Source organism: Synchiropus splendidus, chromosome 4 (genome assembly GCF_027744825.2).
Source record: "Synchiropus splendidus isolate RoL2022-P1 chromosome 4, RoL_Sspl_1.0, whole genome shotgun sequence".
Classification (NCBI taxonomy): Eukaryota; Metazoa; Chordata; class Actinopteri; order Syngnathiformes; family Callionymidae; genus Synchiropus; species Synchiropus splendidus.
This window is the reverse complement of record NC_071337.1, coordinates 16,154,266-16,174,733: the sequence shown is the minus strand read 5'-3', so window position 1 is coordinate 16,174,733 and position 20,468 is coordinate 16,154,266. Positions and strand designations below refer to the sequence as shown.

At 42.3% G+C, this 20,468-nt stretch overlaps 1 protein-coding gene across 5 annotated transcripts in view; it reads left to right on the top strand.

Annotated features, from left to right (window-relative positions):
• The window catches only part of ash1l (ash1 (absent, small, or homeotic)-like (Drosophila)), a 28,796-nt gene extending 8,659 nt beyond the window's left edge, over positions 1 to 20,137 (top strand). For 4 of the 5 annotated variants that reach the window (XM_053861820.1, XM_053861819.1, XM_053861818.1 and 1 more), the window contains exons 4-27: positions 458 to 4,784; positions 5,771 to 6,422; positions 6,719 to 6,892; positions 6,979 to 7,073; positions 7,231 to 7,304; positions 7,386 to 7,431; positions 7,526 to 7,634; positions 8,026 to 8,232; positions 8,309 to 8,455; positions 11,917 to 12,025; positions 12,129 to 12,278; positions 12,486 to 12,553; positions 12,660 to 12,826; positions 13,154 to 13,306; positions 13,526 to 13,580; positions 13,905 to 14,037; positions 14,523 to 14,783; positions 15,059 to 15,145; positions 15,249 to 15,339; positions 15,976 to 16,114; positions 16,179 to 16,351; positions 16,794 to 16,960; positions 17,129 to 17,564; positions 17,954 to 20,137. In XM_053861820.1, coding sequence (XP_053717795.1) covers positions 458 to 4,784; positions 5,771 to 6,422; positions 6,719 to 6,892; positions 6,979 to 7,073; positions 7,231 to 7,304; positions 7,386 to 7,431; positions 7,526 to 7,634; positions 8,026 to 8,232; positions 8,309 to 8,455; positions 11,917 to 12,025; positions 12,129 to 12,278; positions 12,486 to 12,553; positions 12,660 to 12,826; positions 13,154 to 13,306; positions 13,526 to 13,580; positions 13,905 to 14,037; positions 14,523 to 14,783; positions 15,059 to 15,145; positions 15,249 to 15,339; positions 15,976 to 16,114; positions 16,179 to 16,351; positions 16,794 to 16,960; positions 17,129 to 17,564; positions 17,954 to 18,045 — 8,112 coding nt within the window. In that variant the 3' untranslated portion in view covers positions 18,046 to 20,137. Of the gene's footprint in view, positions 1 to 457; positions 4,785 to 5,770; positions 6,423 to 6,718; positions 6,893 to 6,978; positions 7,074 to 7,230; positions 7,305 to 7,385; positions 7,432 to 7,525; positions 7,635 to 8,025; positions 8,233 to 8,308; positions 8,456 to 11,916; positions 12,026 to 12,128; positions 12,279 to 12,485; positions 12,554 to 12,659; positions 12,827 to 13,153; positions 13,307 to 13,525; positions 13,581 to 13,904; positions 14,038 to 14,522; positions 14,784 to 15,058; positions 15,146 to 15,248; positions 15,340 to 15,409; positions 15,496 to 15,975; positions 16,115 to 16,178; positions 16,352 to 16,793; positions 16,961 to 17,128; positions 17,565 to 17,953 lie in introns of those variants that run through there. The other variant, XR_008414340.1, reaches the window with a different exon arrangement.
• Positions 20,138 to 20,468: the final 331 nt, after the last annotated feature.

The window sequence follows — 20,468 nt, the reverse complement described above, 5'->3', positions numbered from 1 at the left end:
CATTTCTTTTCTTACAAAATGCCGTTATTACAAATTTTTCTGCGGGGGATTTTTCTGAATCCAGTGTGAGAGCGCATAACAAATTTTAATAAATACCAATGTGAATAAAAGTCTGAAAACGATTTAAAATTTGAATCAATAAAAAAATCATTAAAATCACTGTGCCTCTTTGTTTTAAGCCTGAGCTCCAGGCCTTATGCAAATTCTAATCCATTTCTAATCCACCATTACATTTAACAATTCAAGAAAGAAGTTGTGTGTTTTAATCTCAGTGATATATAAATTTGAAATTGAAATGAAATACATTTTTTACTTTGATCACTCATTCTGATCATTAAAAAATGTGGATAAACTTTAGTCTCCAGTTCAATCACCAGTTCCATTGTTTCTTCTTTTGCACAAGTACAGAGATTTATAATTAACCATTTTAATGTCTGTTTTTTTTTTTTTTTTGCAGGGTTCACCAAAGATGGATTGTAAATCTAATATGAAAGTTGAGGCAAAACCCACAGCTACCCCTTCCGAGAGATCCCTTAATCTTCAACGCCTTCCGTCAGATGGCAAAAGTCAACCTTCTGGAAAGAAAACATCATCACCATTGCCTCACCCTCGAACATCTTCTCCCTCCCAAACAGTACCCGCTCCAAAGGACCCCACATTTGAATGTCTTAAACCTCCTCAATATACCTTCAACGCTGAGTGTCAGAGGGATAAAGACAAGACTGTACAGCCTTGTGGCACTCCCACTGTCACTGAGAAATTGGCTCAACTTATTGCAACTTGTCCTCCAACAAAGACTCCCAAACCAGTGAAAACTGTTAAGACGGACGCCACGCCTTCTCTTCTAAATTCAGGCTTTATGGCTCCGACTGCTAAACAGCGAGACAGAGCTTTGGCCAATAGGAATACGTATTCAAGAGTGCTCCATCTTTCTCCAGCACCTCCTGTGTCTAGACCTCCTGGTCGACCCTATGGATCGAAGAACAGGGATGGTTTGGAGAGTCCACCTGTGACTGCGCTCCGAAAGGAGGACACTGATGAGTGTGGGCAGGCCAGCAACTGTAGCACCAACATTAACAGTAGTAACAGCAGCAGTCGCAGCAGCAGTCCAGCACAAAACTGTGGTAGTAGCCGAGTGCCAATGTTAACTGCAGACAACAGTGACAAAAGTACAAACAGTACTAATAGTAATCCTAAGCCTCATTCACGCCCTATTCACAGTTTACCCCACACCGCATCTACGTCTTGTTTGACCTCATCATCCGGTACTCCCACTGCAGAACAGAGACCAGTTAGTTTTGGCAGTCACCGTACGTCACCTGATCCTTCACAGGAGTCCCCTACTCAGGCAGATGAAAGCAGTGCTAGTGAGAAGGAGCAGGATGCAGACAGTCCTGAGAATATTACCAGCTGTCCTTCCATCATGGGAGTGAGTAAGCCAGAAGTAAATAATAAGGGACCCAGCACTCACTCACAGCGAGTTGAGAGAGGGAAGAGTACCAGTCCATCTAAGCGCAGTCCCATCAGGGAAAGTAGACCTTGTCGGCCAACTACTCCTCCTGTTCCTGGAAGAAGAAGAGCATCTTCTTCACCAGAGCCTGATTGTGAAGATGATCCACCATCACCTCTCAGAGGTGAATCTGCTGACTCATCACTTGACTCTGATGCAGAACAGGAAAGCAAACCCCTTAAAAAGCGCAAGGAAAGAAAACATTGCTGGAGTGACAATCCAAGAGTTGGTTCAGAAAGTCCTTTTGAACGAACCATACATTTATCATCAAGCATGGAATCTTCCTCCCCAGTGAAAAGACCTGTGGGCAGGCCGCCAAATCCAAACAAGGTGAGACCAAATCCTTTGGTACAAAATTCAGTTTCTCAGCTGTTCACATCCCAGCCCCGAAAAAGAGGAAGGCCAAAATCTAAAATGCCAAGACTTGATGCTCCTTCCCATGGACGCATCTCTAGTAAGTTTGCTCCGTCCAAGGTCTTCTCATCTTTACTAAAATCCAAGGAAGAACAGGACCCCCCTGTTCTCCATCCAGAAGTTGATCTTAATCTTGCAAAGTCAATACCTAGAAAACGTGGGCGACCAAAGCGTCTACCTCCAACTTTACCACAGGAAAGTCAGCCTCCAACACTGGCACCAGAGGCAGGGGAAACGAGGGACAAAATGTTTCACAGCAAAGGGAATGGGCAGCTTATCATGAAGACTATAATAGGAAAGATCAACAAAATGAAAAGTGTGAAACGAAAGCGCATTTTAAGTCAGTTCCTCATTGGCCCAAGACCAGAGGATGTCCCCAAACCCACAACACCTGGGTTGACTAATTCTGCTGGCCAAGCATCCAAATCATTGTCCTCACTTGCAGCTTTTAGTGGGAAACTGGGACCCCAAATTAATGTCAGCAAAAAAGGGACAATATATATTGGCAAGAGACGAGGAAGGAAACCTAAGTCTTCATCAACCTCACCATCATCCCCCTTCCTGTCCCCAAACACTACTTCGCCTCTACACCACCATCAGAACCAACATCAGCTTTCTTCTTCAGAAGTTTTCCCGTCACCCTCTTTGTCCCAATCTAGTGGAGGACATAGTCCTTCAAGTGATGCCAGTTTTCTAGAGCCAGGATCTGTTCACTTTGCTGGGCACTCCCACTATTCAAATTCTCACCATAGACATAACGCATTCCCCTTTGCTGCTCCAACTTTTTCAGCCCCTAATCCTCGAAATTCTGGTCTTATTTCCCCATTGTCCTCTGTGGCTGCAGCCTCTGTCCAGAAAAAGTCATCTTGTCGTGGCTACTACACGCACCATCACCATTACCGACAGCAATTCCACCAACACAAACTTTCTCCCCCAAGACCTCTTCACCCCACCTCACCCGCCCCTCTCAGCGAGCTAAAAGAAGCTACCCCATCACCTGTCAGTGAGTCACACAGTGAAGAGACTGTTCCAAGTGACAGTGGTATTGGAACAGACAACAACAGTACTTCTGATCGCGGTGAGAAAGCTGGTGGGGCAGGTGGTCTAAGTGGGCTTGGGATGCCATTGGGCTTAGGCGGTGGCTTGTTAATGCCTGGGGTCATCAGTTCATCTATGGGCGCGGGGATGAGTGTTACTTCGAGAGGTAGACGGCGGCACTCTGCTGTGCTTTTGGAGCATCCTTCACCTTCACCATCACCGCATGGTGCAAGGTCATCACCTGATCCTCGTAGACCTCATCCAGCTGCTCCTCCCTCATCTTTATTGGGACACAAGGAAAAACATAAACATAAATGCAAACGTCGTAACCATGGCTGCCCTGGCTACGACAAGCTCAAGAGGCAAAAAAGGAAACGCAAGAAGAAGTATCTACAGTTGCGGGCGAGACGGCATGATCCTGATTTTCTTGCTGAACTGGATGAAATTGTCCTGAGACTGAGTGAGATAAGGATAGCTCACCGAAATATGGGACACCACCATGGCAGTGGTATATCCATGGGATTGGGAACAAACAGAGTACCAGGAGTGGGCAGCCATATCAGCGGTGGTGTTGGAGGACTAAGTGGCCCTCCACCACACCATTATGTCCACCGAGATATTTTGCCCACAATATTCAGGGTGAATTTTGGCAGCTTTTACTCACATCCCGCATACTCATGCGATCCCTTGCACTATGTTCGTAAACCAGATATGAAAAAGAAACGAGGAAGACCCCCAAAACTGAGAGAGTCCATGTCTGAGTTGTCTTTTGTACCTGGTCTTGGTTTCCCACTGTCAAGCGGGGGCTTTTATCATCCTTCATACAGTGTTCCTTACTCCTCTGGACCTCTTGGATTGGGATATTACAGAGGTTATCCCCCTGCCAGTGCACTCTTCCCTCATCCACACCACCAGTCACCTCACTCTTCTGCCACACATCATTCGCACCATTCAACATCTTTTCCCCCACCACCCCACTCTTCTTATATGCATCATCCACACTCCTCGCATCTCCTATTGAACCCAACAAAATTCCACAAGAAGAAACATAAGCTACTTAGACAGGAATACCTGGGTGGAGGAAGGTCTCCTGTCTTGTTTCCTGCCATGTCATCTGAGCTGTCTTTTAATTGGCATCACAAACACAAACACAGGCACAAGCACAGGGAACGTTGTGCTGACGAAGAAAGAGAGGACACTGTGCGAGGTGGATCAGGAATCCGTGCATCAAGCTCAGGAATCTCAGATACTGGAGATTCTGCAAAGGGGGAACGAGTTGGCAGCTTGGGAATGGCAGAGTCTATTCAGCGATGCCGCTTTGGACGTGATGCTTCGGGTAAAAGCACCATCAAGCAAGGAGCCTCCACTTCTGCCAACTCTCCATCTTCTTCATCCTCATCATCTGCTGAGAGGTACAAGCGCAAAGAAAACTCTTGTCTTGGTCCGTCAAGGCTAACGCTTAGTAGCAGCTCGAAGAGTCAACGTCCAGAGTCCTGGTTCAGAGTCGGCTGCCCAGATGCCTCTAAGCCACAGAGGAGTCATGTGGTTGCTGCTCAAGGTCATTTTTCAGATGGATTAGCTGAAGATCCTGATGGTTGTTCTGACAGTGAAGATGAGGAAGCACCCACACCAACTGAGGAAGCTGTGCCTGGTGCCCATGAGTCCCCAAACCTGACAAATTTGTTTGCCTCTGCCCTAACCCATTCTAACCTACGGGGAGGCAAAGGAAGGAAAAATGATGTCCAAGACAATGGCAACTTCTCACACATGGATCGGCCATTCAGGAAAGACTGCTCGACATCTGCAGAAAGAAGGGAATTTGGTAAGTGAATTTTGGCATCACGCATTTCTTGTGACTGCCAGTGTCAGCTATGGTTGAATATTATTAGGCAATGTTGGCAATGAATGTCAAGTTGTTAACATGTTTGTGCTTTGCTAATCTGTAAATGCATGTTTCTTAAGGGGGAGAGGGGAATCACAGAGCAATGTAGGCAGTATGGTGGAGTTCAAGTGAGGGCAATCCTGGATTAGATCTTTGGAGCCCAGGGTCAATCATTGGTCGCAGACTGGACTGTGCAGAGTTCGAGGGCCAAGGATAGGTATTAGACTGGCTGATGTTAAGAGTTTAAAATGTGTCTTGAGAAGATGTAGAAAATTGTTAATGCATGCTTGTCACTGCAGCTGCTGTTCTCGGGTTGAATAAATCATTGCTGCTGTAACCTCCTTTCACACTGCTGAGATACCGGTTAGTGGTCTGCAAGGGTCAGTGAGATATGGGAAACACATTTCAACTAAACCTTGACGTAAAGCATAGGGTGTTTAAAGTGCTTCAGAAACATGAATCAAAGACTGGGAAGTATACTTAAAATCTTGTAAAATTAAGTATTGTAAAGCAGACACTAGTTTCAGGATGTCTTATGACATCTACTGAGACAGCTGCTGGATGCACGTCTCAAAACATATCTATTAGTACAAACCTTTTTTGAGGCTCATTTTTATTCATGGGTAACATGCAATTAGCAAATTTTTATTTTTTTCATCAACACAGGAGATTTTGAATTGATCTTTGTTATGCATGCAGATAGATATGTTTGAAGCAGATGCAGCCACTTAGTTTAGTGTAATAAATTAATTATTACTAATTATGTAGTTACCTTAAATGTAACTATATATAGAATCCTTTTTGGAATTCTTTACATCACGGATGGCTTTTTAAGTGTGAATTTTTTTAAAGCACTGAAATGGACGTGCATTGTGAAAGAAGATGAGTGAGAGAGTCTAAAAAAATGTTTTTTTGTTAAATTAAAGGGACATCAGGTATTCAGGCAAAAGGCACAGCGACGGAGCAACATGAAGGATCTGTGAACCCCAGACAGCTTCACCACCAGTCTTCTCTTTTCCACTCACATGCAACGACTGCCCACCGCTCCCCCTCCCAAGACCTTCATCTGGAAAGGACTGGACACCACCTCTCCCATCGGATGCAGCAATCCAAGCACAGCCTTTACCATGTCAACAAAATCTTGCGTGCCAAGAAACTCCAAAGACAGGCGCGTACAGGAAACAACATGGTGAAAAAGAGGGGGCCAGGACGTCCTCGAAAAAACCCATTACCCTCCCCGCCATCATCCCCACCCCATGAGCTTGAGTTGAATCAGGCCAGACTTAAGGACAGAGGGGTAGAAGGACAAGCAGCGGGGAGGGTTTGGGAAGGAGATACTGTCAAAGATGCCATTGAATCAGTGGTTAAAGGCCAGCGAAGAAAAGGTCATAAAAGAAAACATTGGGAAAGAGAGGAAAACCAGGAAGATGAGGAATATGAGTTAGAAGAGGGGGAGGTAGTGGGGCCTGTAGTCACTTTTTTAGATGGAGATGGGAATTCAGGAATTCTGTCGGCAAGATCAAAACCTGGTTCTGGAAGGAGCTGGCTCACCCAGGAAAAGCTCAGTCACTTTCATGGGTGAGTTTATGTTGCAATGTTTTGGTCACAGAATAAGTTTTTAATGATTGCATGTCTAAGTTGTGCGATAACTGTAGCATATCTGATTTATTTGTCGAGAAGTCCTGTGTCTAAAAAAGGAGATTTTTGTCATGGTGATTTAGACCTCGGCAAGGAGTTTTTCTTCACCATGTTCTGTGTTGTAAAGTATTCTGTCATGTCAGTAGTTATAATAATACACTTCTCCTGTCACAGAAAACTGAAATGAGCACAAGGCTTCTAGAACTGAAACAACTTGATATATGCCTTGTTTTTAGTTCTGTGATTGGCAAGCAAGATGGCCGTCGCACCCCAGAACATCCAGGTACCATCTCCAGCGAACAAGATCCAGCTCTCGGCATTACCAGCCAGCGGGAGAAGAGGGTAGCCAGACCTCCCAAAAAAAAGTTCCAGAAGGCAGGCCTTTATTCTGATGTGTACAAGACTGAAGAGTGAGTAGCTATCAATCTAGTTATTTGCTTTGTGTGGGAAAACTCGACCCATGTAAGCCGTAATACTTCTTTCTTGCACGGCTTAGCCCCCGGAGCCAGCTGCTGCAACTGAAGAAAGAGAAGCTGGAGTACGTTCCCGGAGAACATGATTATGGATTGTTTCCGGCTCCGATACATGTTGGTGAGTTTTTCAAATGAGCTGTTTGTTTTGAGATCAGAAGTCATAACACTTGACTGTGTGTCATCCATTTTAATGAATATTAATCAGGAAGTGGTTTTAGCAGTTTTATCCATATAACCTTTATTTTCTGCACCCTATTTTTTTCCCTGTTCATTAGGGAAGTACCTGAGACAGAAGCGCATTGATTTCCAGTTGCCTTACGACATTCTGTGGCTGTGGAAACATGACCAGGTTGTTGTTAATATCGATTTTAAATTGATCAGATCATCTTGGAAGATAAAAGCATGTCTAAAATCTAATCTTGTGTTTCAGCTGCATAAGAGGCCTGATGTCCCCCTGTATAAAAAGATTCGATCAAGTAAGAATCAAAGTTGAAGTTTTATTTTTGACCATTCATCTTGATAATCACCAGCATTGTTAGTGCACATACTCCATCTTGTTTTGTCTCTCAGATGTCTATGTGGATGTTAAGCCTCTTTCTGGTTATGAAACAACAACATGCAACTGCAGACCGCCACAGGACTCCACTGAAAAAGGCTGCTTGGACGACTGCTTGAATCGGTAAATAGTGGTTTAGTGAACTGTTTACCCTCAGTTCCTCATTGAATGTGTGGCATTATTTTGTCGTGCCACTGAATAGAAATCTCTGGCTTTATTTATTTATTTTTAAATCCCATGTAGCTAAGCACGTACTTGTTCCCCACTGGTGTTTTTTATTTGTCTAACAAACATGGTTCTGACTGGGACTTAACCCTGTTACTGCTAACACTCAGATGAAGAGTCTCCTAGCGAGCACAGTTGGCAGGTTTAATGTCAACTCAGTATTGATTTTGATAATCATTGCTCATTTCTTTTTGTGGATTTTACAATGTAATTGTTTTGTGTGAACTCATGTGGAAAGAAGGACACTCAGATAACCTTAAAAATGTATGTGTTTTTCTATTTTCAAAAGAATGAGCTTTGCTGAGTGCTCTCCTAGTACTTGCCCGTGCCGTGACCTGTGCGACAACCAGCACATCCAGAGACATGACTGGGTACAATGTCTTGAGAGATTCCGTGCAGAGGGAAAAGGGTGGGGCATCCGCACCAAAGAGCCTCTGCGATCTGGTCAGTTCATCATTGAGTACCTGGGTGAAGTTGTCAGCGAGCATGAGTTCAGGTGAATTTAATCAAACACTCTCTAATGGGGACCTGGGGGGGTGTTCAATTCCTGATTTAACACTATTGTATTTTAGGAGCCGGATGATGGAGCAGTACTTCTCCCACAGTGGCCACTACTGCCTGAATCTGGACAGCGGCATGGTGATTGACAGCTACAGAATGGGCAATGAAGCACGCTTTATAAACCACAGCTGTGAACCCAACTGTGAGATGCAGAAGTGGTAGGTGAATTTTTCAATGTCACTGTGTTTTCGGGAGCAGTTTAAGCTTTGGCAAAGCCTTTTAAGGCTGTGCTATTACGCTGGCAATTTGTTATGGATGGGTACGATAAGGGGCTTTTATTGTTCTTAATGCGGGGTGCTTTCATACTAGTTGGATGGTTATGGAGGAAATGCTGTGCAGGTGGTCATTAAGTCCTCATCCAGGTAAATTGGATTCATAGTAGCAAGTCTGTTGAGAAGGAGCTTCCTGTAGACTATAATTAATTTGTTATAAAAGAAGGTGATAGTCTTTTGAAGCAGCTGAAATGAAATGATGCATACACTTAAGCTCACCTTGACAAGGGGTCCGTCTATTGTGGCGTTTATTAAAATGGCTTTTTAAGTGTGAAAATTCAAAAGCACAGAAATGGACGTGCAGCGTGAGAGAAAATGGGAAGATGCTCAGTAATAATCTAATATGATAAGGTTGGGCTACAAATATGCGTTGCTCAGGAAACCTTCAATGCTTATGCAATCATTACCTTCACTTAAGTGTTTGCCCACCCCTAATCCTACTAATGAATTTTTCATCAAGAAAACAAACAGTCAGGGTGTTGCATAACATAAAATGTTCTCTCATCGACCATTTTTGGGTCGCCAGTTTCTTACAATAACTGCCATCAACCCGGAATATTCAGAATAGCTGCATGCTAATGAGCCCTGACCTTCTAACACAATCTAAAAACTGCTGCTTCGACAAAATAACAATATGTAGGTCAGCAAACGATTCATTAACGTAATGCTGAGATTGAGATGAGTCGCCGGGATGTGAAAATATGTATACATCCGTTGTTTTTCTGTGATTTTCTCTTGACACATCCTATTTTATGTTGATAAACGTAACATTCTGGCACGTCGTGACTCAAGGAGAGTGTTTCCCACTGAATACTTGGGAACGAAAGCAGCATGTAATCATAATAAAAGGGTTCTAATTGTGGATTCTGCTCCTCTCACTTCTGTTAAACGAACTGGAAAATAGACAAGTGGTTTTCTAAATGGCTCCAGTTAACTGCTAATTGTGTTTCTGGTGATTTTGGTGAGATAGAGAATGCTTTATCTGCTCTGTAATTGTCAAGTGAATGTTGGCAGTGGTGCATTGAAGTTTTTCATAACGTCAAAATGAGTGGACATAGGCTTCTGAGTGGCTATAATGCTTGTAGAGGAGTGTTACATTGTGTGGATGACCTCAAGTTTCACATTAACTTGAGCAAATATTTGCTCAGAGGACAGCGCCTGTAAAGATGAAGGTGATTGAAGTAGAAAAAAATATATTGATTGTAATCTTATTCCGACAAAGTTTTCTCAACAGAAGGTGAAAGGTATTCTGTTACCTGGTTCAGTTGCATGAGGACTAGGGTAACTCAGCTCTCTCTCAAACTTCATTTAGAAACATGTTTGTTGTGAAAATACGTAGACAAGATTGCTTTGAAAAGCAGTTGTGTTTTGTCTTAAGAACTTGTGCAGAAGTCTGTTTGTTTAGGTTGTCATTTGTGCTGACTCGACGAGACAGTGGAGGTAGAGACAGTCAAGTCTTCAATCACAATACCTGCAACTGAAAATGAGGCATTAATTTTAAAAAATCAAATATTATTTGAGTGGTTTTTAAAGCAAATATTTCACTTTTATGTGTTTCATCTGGTTTTACTAGAACCATAAAAATGACATGATAATTCTGCTTAATTGGGATTTTTGAAAGCCCTGGTTGACGAATCTTTTCAGAGAAACACGAAACATACCTGCTTTAATTTCTAAGTCTCACAATCAAATCCAGACCGGTTCTGTTCTGTATGTTCTGTCAATGCAAAGATTATTAAATTTCAACTCGCTGGGTTTGTTCAGTAAGAGACAGTGGTTATTGGGCAATAAATGAAAGGTTACTGTGGAATAGAAGCCATCTCAAGGCTGGAGGATTTTCAGCATGAAGCCTGACGACTCATCCGTCTTGTCACAGAAGAGCGATTGCACATGCCCTGGACCTAGATACAGCTGTGGTGCCGGAAGACTAGATGCTGAGCCAGCTTTTTGCCCCAACAGAAGGAACGAATTAGCACACGGCTGACAAACACAACAGCATGCTTTATTCTGTAGCGACGGCCTGAAGCCCTCTTCTTCAGCGAAGAAGATGAATTCAGTTAAGAGTGACCCGAATAATGGGCCAGATCGGGCAAGTAAAAGACCTCTATTTTATCGAGATATAAGAGGTCTTGAATAAATTATTATTCAAACTCTGGGACTCTGTTCAGAATAGATGTCGGGCATTAACTCCGTGTTTGACGTGGAAAAACCCTAATCACACAAAAATATTAAGTCCTGGGAATGACTCATCAAGTTTGGGTGCAACCGAGACTGTGCTTTTATCTTTCCAATACCAACTCTGGATATGCATTATTTATGAGATAACTGAACTATCTGAAATGAAACAACAATGTTTCAAAGCGCAGTGATTATGATTAGATCGCAAGTAGTCAGGATTGCCTTTCCGTCCTGGAATCTTACTTCTAGTCTTGAGTCGTTCTAGCACTGCTGTAGCTACAGTTATGTTTTCAATACAGGGTTTAAAATAAACATTTGAGATGCGACTTGAAGAGTTGAGTTGAATGGGTAACAAGTTTAAACATCAGGGTGGAAGTCCTTCTGCACAGACCAACACCTTTTGTGCTTCTAGATCGAATTTTTAAAAACTTTTTGTGTGCACCTAGAATTTGTGTACAGAATGCGCCACTCAAAAGACACTTCAGTACGCCATTGATCTGCATAATTACACGAATACATTGAAAGAAATTCAGTTGTGGAAATTATCAAAATTAACCCCTAAAAGTCTTAGCCATGGTAACCATCAAATAATAATATTAATATTTCCCTCATCAGTCACACTACAGCAACACGCTAATTGTAATAATAGAACAGAAGATGATGGGTCTTGTGATGAAATAGAAGTTAAAATACAGGATCTGATGGTTGGAGAGCAACACTTAAAGAGGCGGAGAGAATGAATCGCCTTTTGGTCACTTCTTCTCTTAATAATCAAATTTGTTTAAAACCTCTTGTTGTAATGAACTGTTCCTCTGCTTCTCTTTAACAATTTGATACATCCAAAGGTTCTGGCGGGTAATTTATTGGTGACATAACAAGAACTACACTTGCTTTGCTTTGTTGGCTGTTATCACTTTTTTTAACTTTACAAATTATAACTGTTACTTCTGCAGATAGGTGGTATCTCTATCTGCACAAGTGTCTTACTTGAAGGTGTCATTGTAAATATTAATTTTAAGGTAATAATAAAATTCGCACTAGAAGGTATTGCTGCTGCTGTTGTCATATCTGACCATAGTGTAATTTATTTTTTACGCCAGTGTCCCTTAAAGCTAATAAATACTTCTCATTTCCATGAGCGTATTAAGAATTTGATTTCCTTTGTGTAGGTCGGTGAATGGCGTCTACAGAATCGGCCTCTTTGCTCTGAAGGAAATCAGCAGTGGCACTGAGCTCACCTACGACTACAACTTTCATTCATTCAACACAGAAGAACAGGTGAAACCACAGCCTTAGTTAAAAACATTCATTCAAAAATGTTCCAGGTGTCGTTTGGGAGGCGAAGGCTAAACAACTAAATGTGGACATTTTCCTTTTGCAGCAAGTGTGCAAGTGCGGCTCGGAGAGCTGCCGGGGCATTATCGGAGGTAAAAGCCAGCGCATTAACGGCCTACCGCCCAAAACAGGAGGCACTCGCAGACTGGGTCGACTCAAGGAGAAACGGAAATCCAAACACCAGCTTAAAAAACGAGTGAGTAATGAATCTATATTGCGATGCTGACAACCATGAAAATAGATAAACATAACCTTGTGCAGCCTAAGGACAATTTGGGACTGTGCGCTCTGTACGTCTCTGCCAGGTTCTGTTTGAATCAATCTTGCTGTTTTTCTTTTCCCATAAACATTATGTCAAAATAATCTACAGTACACGCTTGTATGGGTTGTGCTGCTGTTTTAGGAGGAGGAATCGAGTGACTCCAATAAGTTCTATCCTCATCTAATGAAGCCCATGTCCAACAGGGAGAGGTACATACTCACAAACCCTTGTGATCCTTGAATTAATTCAATATGTTAAACTAATTGGTTGATTTTAATATAGACAGACTCAGTAATCTCTTCCTTGTTATGTCAGAAACTTTGTACTGAAACATCGAGTGTTCCTGCTGAGGAATTGGGAGAAAATGAGGGAGAAGCAGGAGATGCTCAAGAGAGAGGGTGAAAGAGAACGAGACTCCAGCAGCCTGTCCTTGTACACTCGCTGGGGAGGAGTCATTCGAGATGACGGCAACATCAAGTCAGGTGTGTTTAAAATGTTATTGTTTTAATGACTATTTTGCATCCTTTTGTAATCACACTAAATGAAACATGGTCTCATTGAGTTGCCCCCCTTTGTATAAAAAATGAGTCCATAAATGAATTTTGGTTTGGTTTGGTTGGTAGTTCATACGTCACAATAAAAAATAAAAAAAAAATCTCTTACAAATGACATTGCCGATGGAAGAATAACTTGAATTCTGTACCTGGTTACGAAACTAAGAGTCTTAAGAGTCAAAACTGAGAGCTACAAACTTTACATGTGTGGTATCTCACTAATGATAAGCATAATATTGTCTTTTTCATTTTTAGATGTGTTCCTGACACAGTTCTCAGCCATTCAGACGTCTCGCTCTGTGCGTACACGGAGACTTGCAGCTGCTGAGGAAAACACAGAAGTCACTCGCACTGCTCGCCTCGCACACATCTTCAAAGAGATTTGTGACATGATCACAAGCTACAAAGGTCATTGTCAACCCACAGTATTGGTAGATGTGGTATATATTGATTTGCTATATTTGCTATATTGATGTTTACTTGTATACAAGTAAGTAGTCTTTGTTTAGTTGATTTCAGCTTAGACTGAATTTGTTTTAAATTCACTCTGCAGCAGACACTGTTAAAAAACCGTATACACATATGATCACAGCTTGACATCAGCTTTTCGCGTGTCTCTTTTGTCAGACTCAGCAGGTCAGACACTTGCAGCGCCACTTGTCAACCTCCCATCAAGAAAGAGGTAAGAGTTTGAAGCCTGCATGGCAAATGGGTCATTTATTTTGTTTGACTGTTTCCGTGCTCTTGTGTAATCTGCTTCATCAGTGTTCACCACCCACATCGCCCAACACATTTGTGTCAAAACCGTCACAGATCATTGTCAGTCTCAAGCAGCTAAGAGTGCTGTTATCGTGGTCCGGGCTTCTGCTGTTTTGGCTACAATAAATGTCAAAATTCACAGCAAAATGAGATGATGAGTGTTACAGTTGTGTTTATACGCAAGCCAGGGCATGCATTATATTAACTATGTCTTTTGAGCCAAAGCCTCACAAATCTTTTGTCACAGGAACAGTCAGTATTATGAGAAAGTGTCTGACCCGCTGGACCTGAGCACCATTGAGAAGCAGATCCTCACTGGACACTACAAGACTGTTGAATCGTTTGACACAGATATGCTCAAGGTTTTCCGCAACGCTGAGGTAAGCGGACAAAGCTTTGTATTTCAGATTAGAGCGCCCAGATACCGAGAGATTGGACAGGTCACATGACAACAACACGTGGCCTCAAAATGTGATACATTATGATAACTGCTGATCCTGTGCATAATTTACCTTTATGTAGCCCTGCTATTCAGGACAAGGGCCACTTGTGAGTTCTCCAAGAAGATTACAAATCCTTCTAGAGAGGTTTGAAGTGGATGTCTAAATTAGATCCACTTCACAGGTCTCTGTGGATCCATTTTGACTACTTGTGAGCATTTGAGGCTTCACAAGTATTCAGCCCATGCTAATATGAGACCAGTAAGAACATAGTGCTTTTATCGGCACAACACAACAAGTAAGCCATCAAGGATATGCAGACATAGACGTTCTTTAAAGGAGACTCAGTAGTACCTGAAACGCTTCTGTTGTCTTTAGCCACAGAGAATTCTGTGTATGCAACTTTGTTTTTTTTTTTTCACTAGAAATATTACGGCCGGAAATCCTCTGTTGGCCGAGATGTGTGCCGGCTGCGGAAAGCATACTACAGTGCGCGAAACGAAGCGGCTGTACAGATAGACGAGATCGTGGGTGAGACGGTTAGCGAGGCCGACAGCTCGGAGTCCCTGGAACGAGACCACAGTCACACACACGGAGGGTCCCACGACAAGGACGACGATGTCATTCGCTGCATCTGTGGGATGTACAAGGATGAAGGCCTGATGATCCAGTGTGAAAAGTGCATGGTGAGTTGAAGCCAGTGTTCCAATATGCATGGGCATTAAATAGGAAAATTCCTCCCAATTATGTTTTTTATCCAAACAAGATAATTGTATGATCAGAATTATAAAGTACTGCCTTGTCTTTCCATACATTAGCTATAAACAGTATTACATGGCTCTACAACGTAAAATCTCTTTTATAGATTTAGTACTGTTAATGTTGTTATTTTTAGAAATACTGTACCTGTGCAGTTCCATTACAAAAGAATATCAATCCTTAATTATTTCTGCTTCTTAAGGTCTGGCAACACTTTGACTGCATGCGGCTGGAGACCGAAGTGGAACACTACCTATGTGAGCAGTGTGATCCTCGGCCTGTGGACAGGGTACAGTTTGTTTTAATTCAACCAAAACATTTAATATGTTTGACTTTGGAGGCATCATTATTATATTTGGTAAGGTGGACTTAAATATTTTCCACTGGTACAGGAGGTTCCCATGATACCCCAACCGAGTTACGCTCAGGCTGGCTCCATCTACTACATCTGCCTCCTGAGAGACGAACTGCTGCTTCACCAAGGTACAAGTCATCAATGTGGCTGTAATTCAGAACAAGTTCTCTTTGTGTGTAACATCTAGTGCGTTGATAGTGTTCAATATGGAGGTTCTGAGGCGAGACTTAAAGGAAGGCAGGAAGGAGGAAGGCACAAAGGAAAGAGGAGGGCATCAGTTTAGGGTAAGAGTGCAGAGGAAAGGTTTAGAGGAGAGATGTTGTACTATACTTGGGTGATCCAGACAGCAGCTGAGGGAGTGAGGGCTGGGAGGAGAGAGGTCAGTGGCACACAGTGTGAGAGTTCGCTCCTTGATATCTGTCACAGACACCACAGCTCTAATGACTGGATCAATTCTGTCTTCATTTACCTGCATGTTTATCTGGTGTCTGTTCAATGTCACTGTCAGCACTGTAAAATAAATGAGCCGCACGTCAAGTGTGATGATGGGATGCCTGTGTAAATTTGACCGCAGAATATAAATCCCAAATAAGCGTTAGGTTGGTAATACTGAAGTTAGTAATCAGTTTACTTATTTGATTTTGGAGTAATATGCAGTCATGAAATGTACTCTTACTGTTATAATACATGTCCATGGATATAAATGCCCTGTTTCTGTCCATGAGTTATAAAGCTGCAAATGATTCTCTTCTGAAATTGTGCAGGAGACTGTGTGTACCTGATGAGAGACAGCAGGCGCACACCTGAGGGTCAGCCTGTCAGACAGTCCTACCGTCTCCTGTCTCATGTCAACCGGGACAAGCTCGACATCTTCCGCATAGAGAAACTCTGGAAGAACGAAAAGTGAGACTGGAGTTATAAAAGGCTTTTCATCGTTGCTGGTCCTGACTCTGCTTTTCTCTGATAGGGGTGAGCGTTTTGCTTTTGGCCACCACTACTTCCGTCCTCATGAGACACACCATTCCCCATCACGACGCTTCTACCAAAACGAGTTGTTTCGCATGCCACTGTATGAAATCATTCCTCTGGAGGCGGTGGTGGGACCCTGCTGTGTCCTGGACCTCTACACGTACTGCAAAGGTGAGAAAAGTTTGTGTATTATCATGATTATGGAATATGTGGGAGGATGAACAAGTAATGCAACACCTTCAGTTATCTGTTAGTATTTATAAGTAATTTTCTTTGGATGCAACAGTACAATTATTATGCATGTTTTTATTTAACTACAATTAATTAGTTACTATTTAACAAATTTTACTACATTTGAAAATAAAAACTGTCATGCCGCTAAACATTGCATTAAAAACAGCATTTTAGATGTGAATGGTGTGTCTCGCTCAGACCCCCGTAATGTAGACATTATTACTTTTAAGTTACTTGAAGAGTTTACGGTCGCGTTGGTCTCCTAAAAATACGGCTTGATCCAGAAGATGTTCTTGTGACACAGTCCATCATTTTAATGAAACTGACTGGTATATGCAAGGTACCCACTAAAGTGTTTCTGCTCCCCATAACCCTGCAGGACGACCGAAGGGGGTGAAAGAGCAGGATGTCTACATCTGTGACTACCGCTTGGACAAGTCTGCTCACCTGTTCTATAAGATTCATCGAAACCGCTACCCCGTGTGCACCAAGCCATACGCCTTCAACCACTTCCCCAAGCGACTCACGCCCAAGAGGGATTTCTCGGTAAGATTTGATGCTATCAGAGCCATGCATTTATGCTTGTCATGCATGTTCTGGATATACGTTTTTTTTTTTTATTTAACAAATGTCAAAATGTCATCAAAATTTTTTGTTGAACTGGGACATTCCTAAAGACCGGATCAAAACCATGATGTCAAAATTTGTTTTCAGCCTCACTACGTTCCCGACAACTACAAGAGGAACGGAGGTCGATCTGCTTGGAAGAGCGAACTACCTAAAGGATCCGAGGGTTGCGAGGAAGATGACTGCGAGCGGGGTGACGAGTTCCTACCGGAGGCTGACGAACGCAGAGTGGCCGAGGGTGACCAGGATGCGACCCCACAAGACCCTGAACTCCTTCCAGGGAAGACTGCATTGGCAGCAAGGGATGATGATGAAGAGGAGGAGGAAGAGGAGAGCCTGGAGCTGGAAAAGTGCAAGGAGCTGAATGTTGTTCCTACCGAGAGGATGGTGGAGATTCCTGACCTCCCACCCTCACTTGCCCCCTCCCCGCTGCACCACCCTGTGATAGGAAGGAGGGAGGCACAACGGGAACGACTCAACAAGATTCTGTTGAATCTGCTGCACAGAACGCCCAGCAAGAACGGTGAGGGAGAGGGCACAAAAACTGATTTTTGAAAGTCATAGATTACACCTCCCTTTTGGATCACTCTTTCCCCTCTGGATTTTGTGAGACTAAGTGGGGTTCGTGATCCTCCTGGTTCCTCACCTCCAGAACATTGAATTAAACTTTGCCTGAGGGACAAAGTACAGACTTTATTTTGTCTGGTTTTCTTCAATAGTCGTCTGTCCTCTCCTACAGTGTTTTCTTTTGCTACTTTGATACCACAGTGGGGTTTCCAGAACACCAACTTTTAGAGAAGGCCTCCAACTGCTGAGGATTAAACCGAGTGCGGAGGAGCCCTATAGCTTGGATTAGTGTCTGTCAGCTCTTTCTTTCTCAGCTAATCGCCCACTTTTTTCTGTTCTCTACAGCCATAGATGTCACTTACCTCCTGGAAGAGGGTGCAGGGCGGAGGCTCCGGCGACGGACACTTGGATTTGCTGATTTTGTTTTCAGGAAGTGAGGTTTCCGTTTGCGGGAAAAACATAAAGCCTTATACTGTTAGAGAAGGCAGCTGAAAACGGAGACACAGCAGAAAGGTGTCAAAAGCTGTGTTGGCTGGCTGACCGTCTCGAACAACAATGCACCCCAGGGGGCCTCTTCCAGTTTACCTCTTCCAAAACTGTGTCGTCCAGACACTAGAGAGGCATGAGCCAGGTCGGAAATTGCTGACTTAATTACTATTTCTGCTTCTTCAGCAGTTCCGGAGAGTGGGCAGAGCCGACATCTTGTATATTTATGATGCAAAAACATAGGAATTGTGGACGAATAGGTGAAAATGCTGACATTCAAACTGTACAGATGGAGGAGGATCTGACCAAGTGGTACAGAGGAAGCGTCCGCTCATTTCAGTCGGTAGCGAAGGAGAGTTGCTCCCCCTGTGGAACCTGGCTGCAACTTCAAATGGCTGCTTGAGGAAGCAAGAAAGTGTGGTTGCCTAAATGCTGCTTGTGAGAAAGTGAGGCGATGAATATAAACTGCACTTTTGGTACTGTGGATATGGTGAAGCTTATGTATCTATAATGAATACACACTAACACAATACAGTATTGGATGATGCAGTTGAAGCAAAGCAAAACCAGTTACATCAAAGTCTTTTTCCTGTTTAATTGTAGACTCATTTAGGTCTTTTAGGTCTTTTATTGAAGAAAGGAGGGAGGGAGGGGTCAAGTGTGTGATTTTTGTCTAGAGGTTTAAATTCTTCTCAGTCAGCTTCAGCCCTCGTTTTGAAGTAACATGATTCACCAGCTAAATCCGGCACGAGGGATACCGGCTTTAACTGTAACGCCTTACGCAGCCGCACTCTCCGACTGCCTTCGTGCGAGTGCGTGCCAGTCTCAATTGTGTGTCTGTATTCTTTTAGATTTCTTGAAGATTTACCTTTTAAGAAAAAGAAAAAAAACAAAAAAAAACAAGGGCTCGTTGGCAATTAACGGTTTTAAGAAAACTAAGGACAACAACAGTTAACATGAAATGTATCGTGATGGTCGTTATTTTCTTAGCTCTGATGGGTCAGGGGTGTAAATTGTATATTCAGGCAGGCGCGGAGTTCAACATTTATTCTTCCTGTCTTTAAAACTATACTCCTTATTGCCATGGCAAATGTTTTTTAAATTGCAACGTTCAATGAGATTTCTTGTCCTCCCAAAATGCCTCTTGAAAAGAGGGGCAACCTGCAATGTTCCTGTGTAAAACTGACAGATGCGACTTCAATGAGACACTAAGAGGGAGAAAGAGCGTTATGTATATGTATATATTTATATATATATATAGATATACACTTTACATCAGAGTGTCTCCAAAAGCAATATCTTAAATTTTTGTCTATTATTGTAGTGTACAGGACTCTGCCCTAAATGTATTATTATTCTAATAATATTATAATTTTGTTTTACTGTAATGAAGACACTTGTAGTAAAAGGATTTTTTCTTAACATGTCCCCACGACGTAAAAATGAATGCTGATGTTGGTTGCCTGTAAATGCAATTCATCTATGTGATCAGGAAGAATGTCACATCAACACCGCAGGCATTGGGACGTGGCGGTGACCGGGCAACACCTTTGTCACTAAATATTGTTAATAATATTTCTTTTTCTTTAAGGAGAAATGTACTCCTTGTTTTTTGCTGCAAAGTGTTGAACACTAAAAAAACAAACCAAGATGAAAAATGTTATGATATTTTTAAGTATAAAGTAAAAACTGTCAGTCCAGTACCATGCTATTATTATTATTTTTAATCTTTTAAATAAGAAATGGTTCCGTTTTGTGATAGCGGTCATTGTATGATGCTTGTTCTTGTATTTGTGCTTTTTCTCTGTGTGATTTGTTTAGTTCTTTTTAGACAATCACAAAATAAGATGCAAGCATTGTATATGGCAGTCAAGCGGCCATTTTGTGATGTGTACAGTTTGTCAACAACAACAGAAAAAAAAACACTTCTCTCTCGTTTCAGAGTTTGTAATTATGATTCTTAAGTCATGAAAAATGCTGTTGGTTTTTACTTTTTGTTTTATATTTGTTTTGTTTGTTTTTTAATAAAAGCACTACATTATTGTGACAATACTCTCTTGTACTTCTTTTTAAACAGGAAAACCGGTTGAAATTAAATTAAGCTTATTTCTTAGCAAAGTCAACTCACCTGTTTCAACGTTTCAAAGCTTTAGTTCATGAAAAGCCAACCTTCCCACGGCTGAATAACGAAGACTCGAGCCAGGAGTCGCTCACTGTAGCTCAAGTACTAACCGCGAGTGAGCGTATATTCTCGCGATAGTTCATGAAGTCGCGCTTCAAAACGAATGCGCAAGTAAAATTAAATGCATTTTCTCATACAACAATACTGTAGTTGTAGTGAGCACCTTATTTATTTTAACAATATTTTAAATAC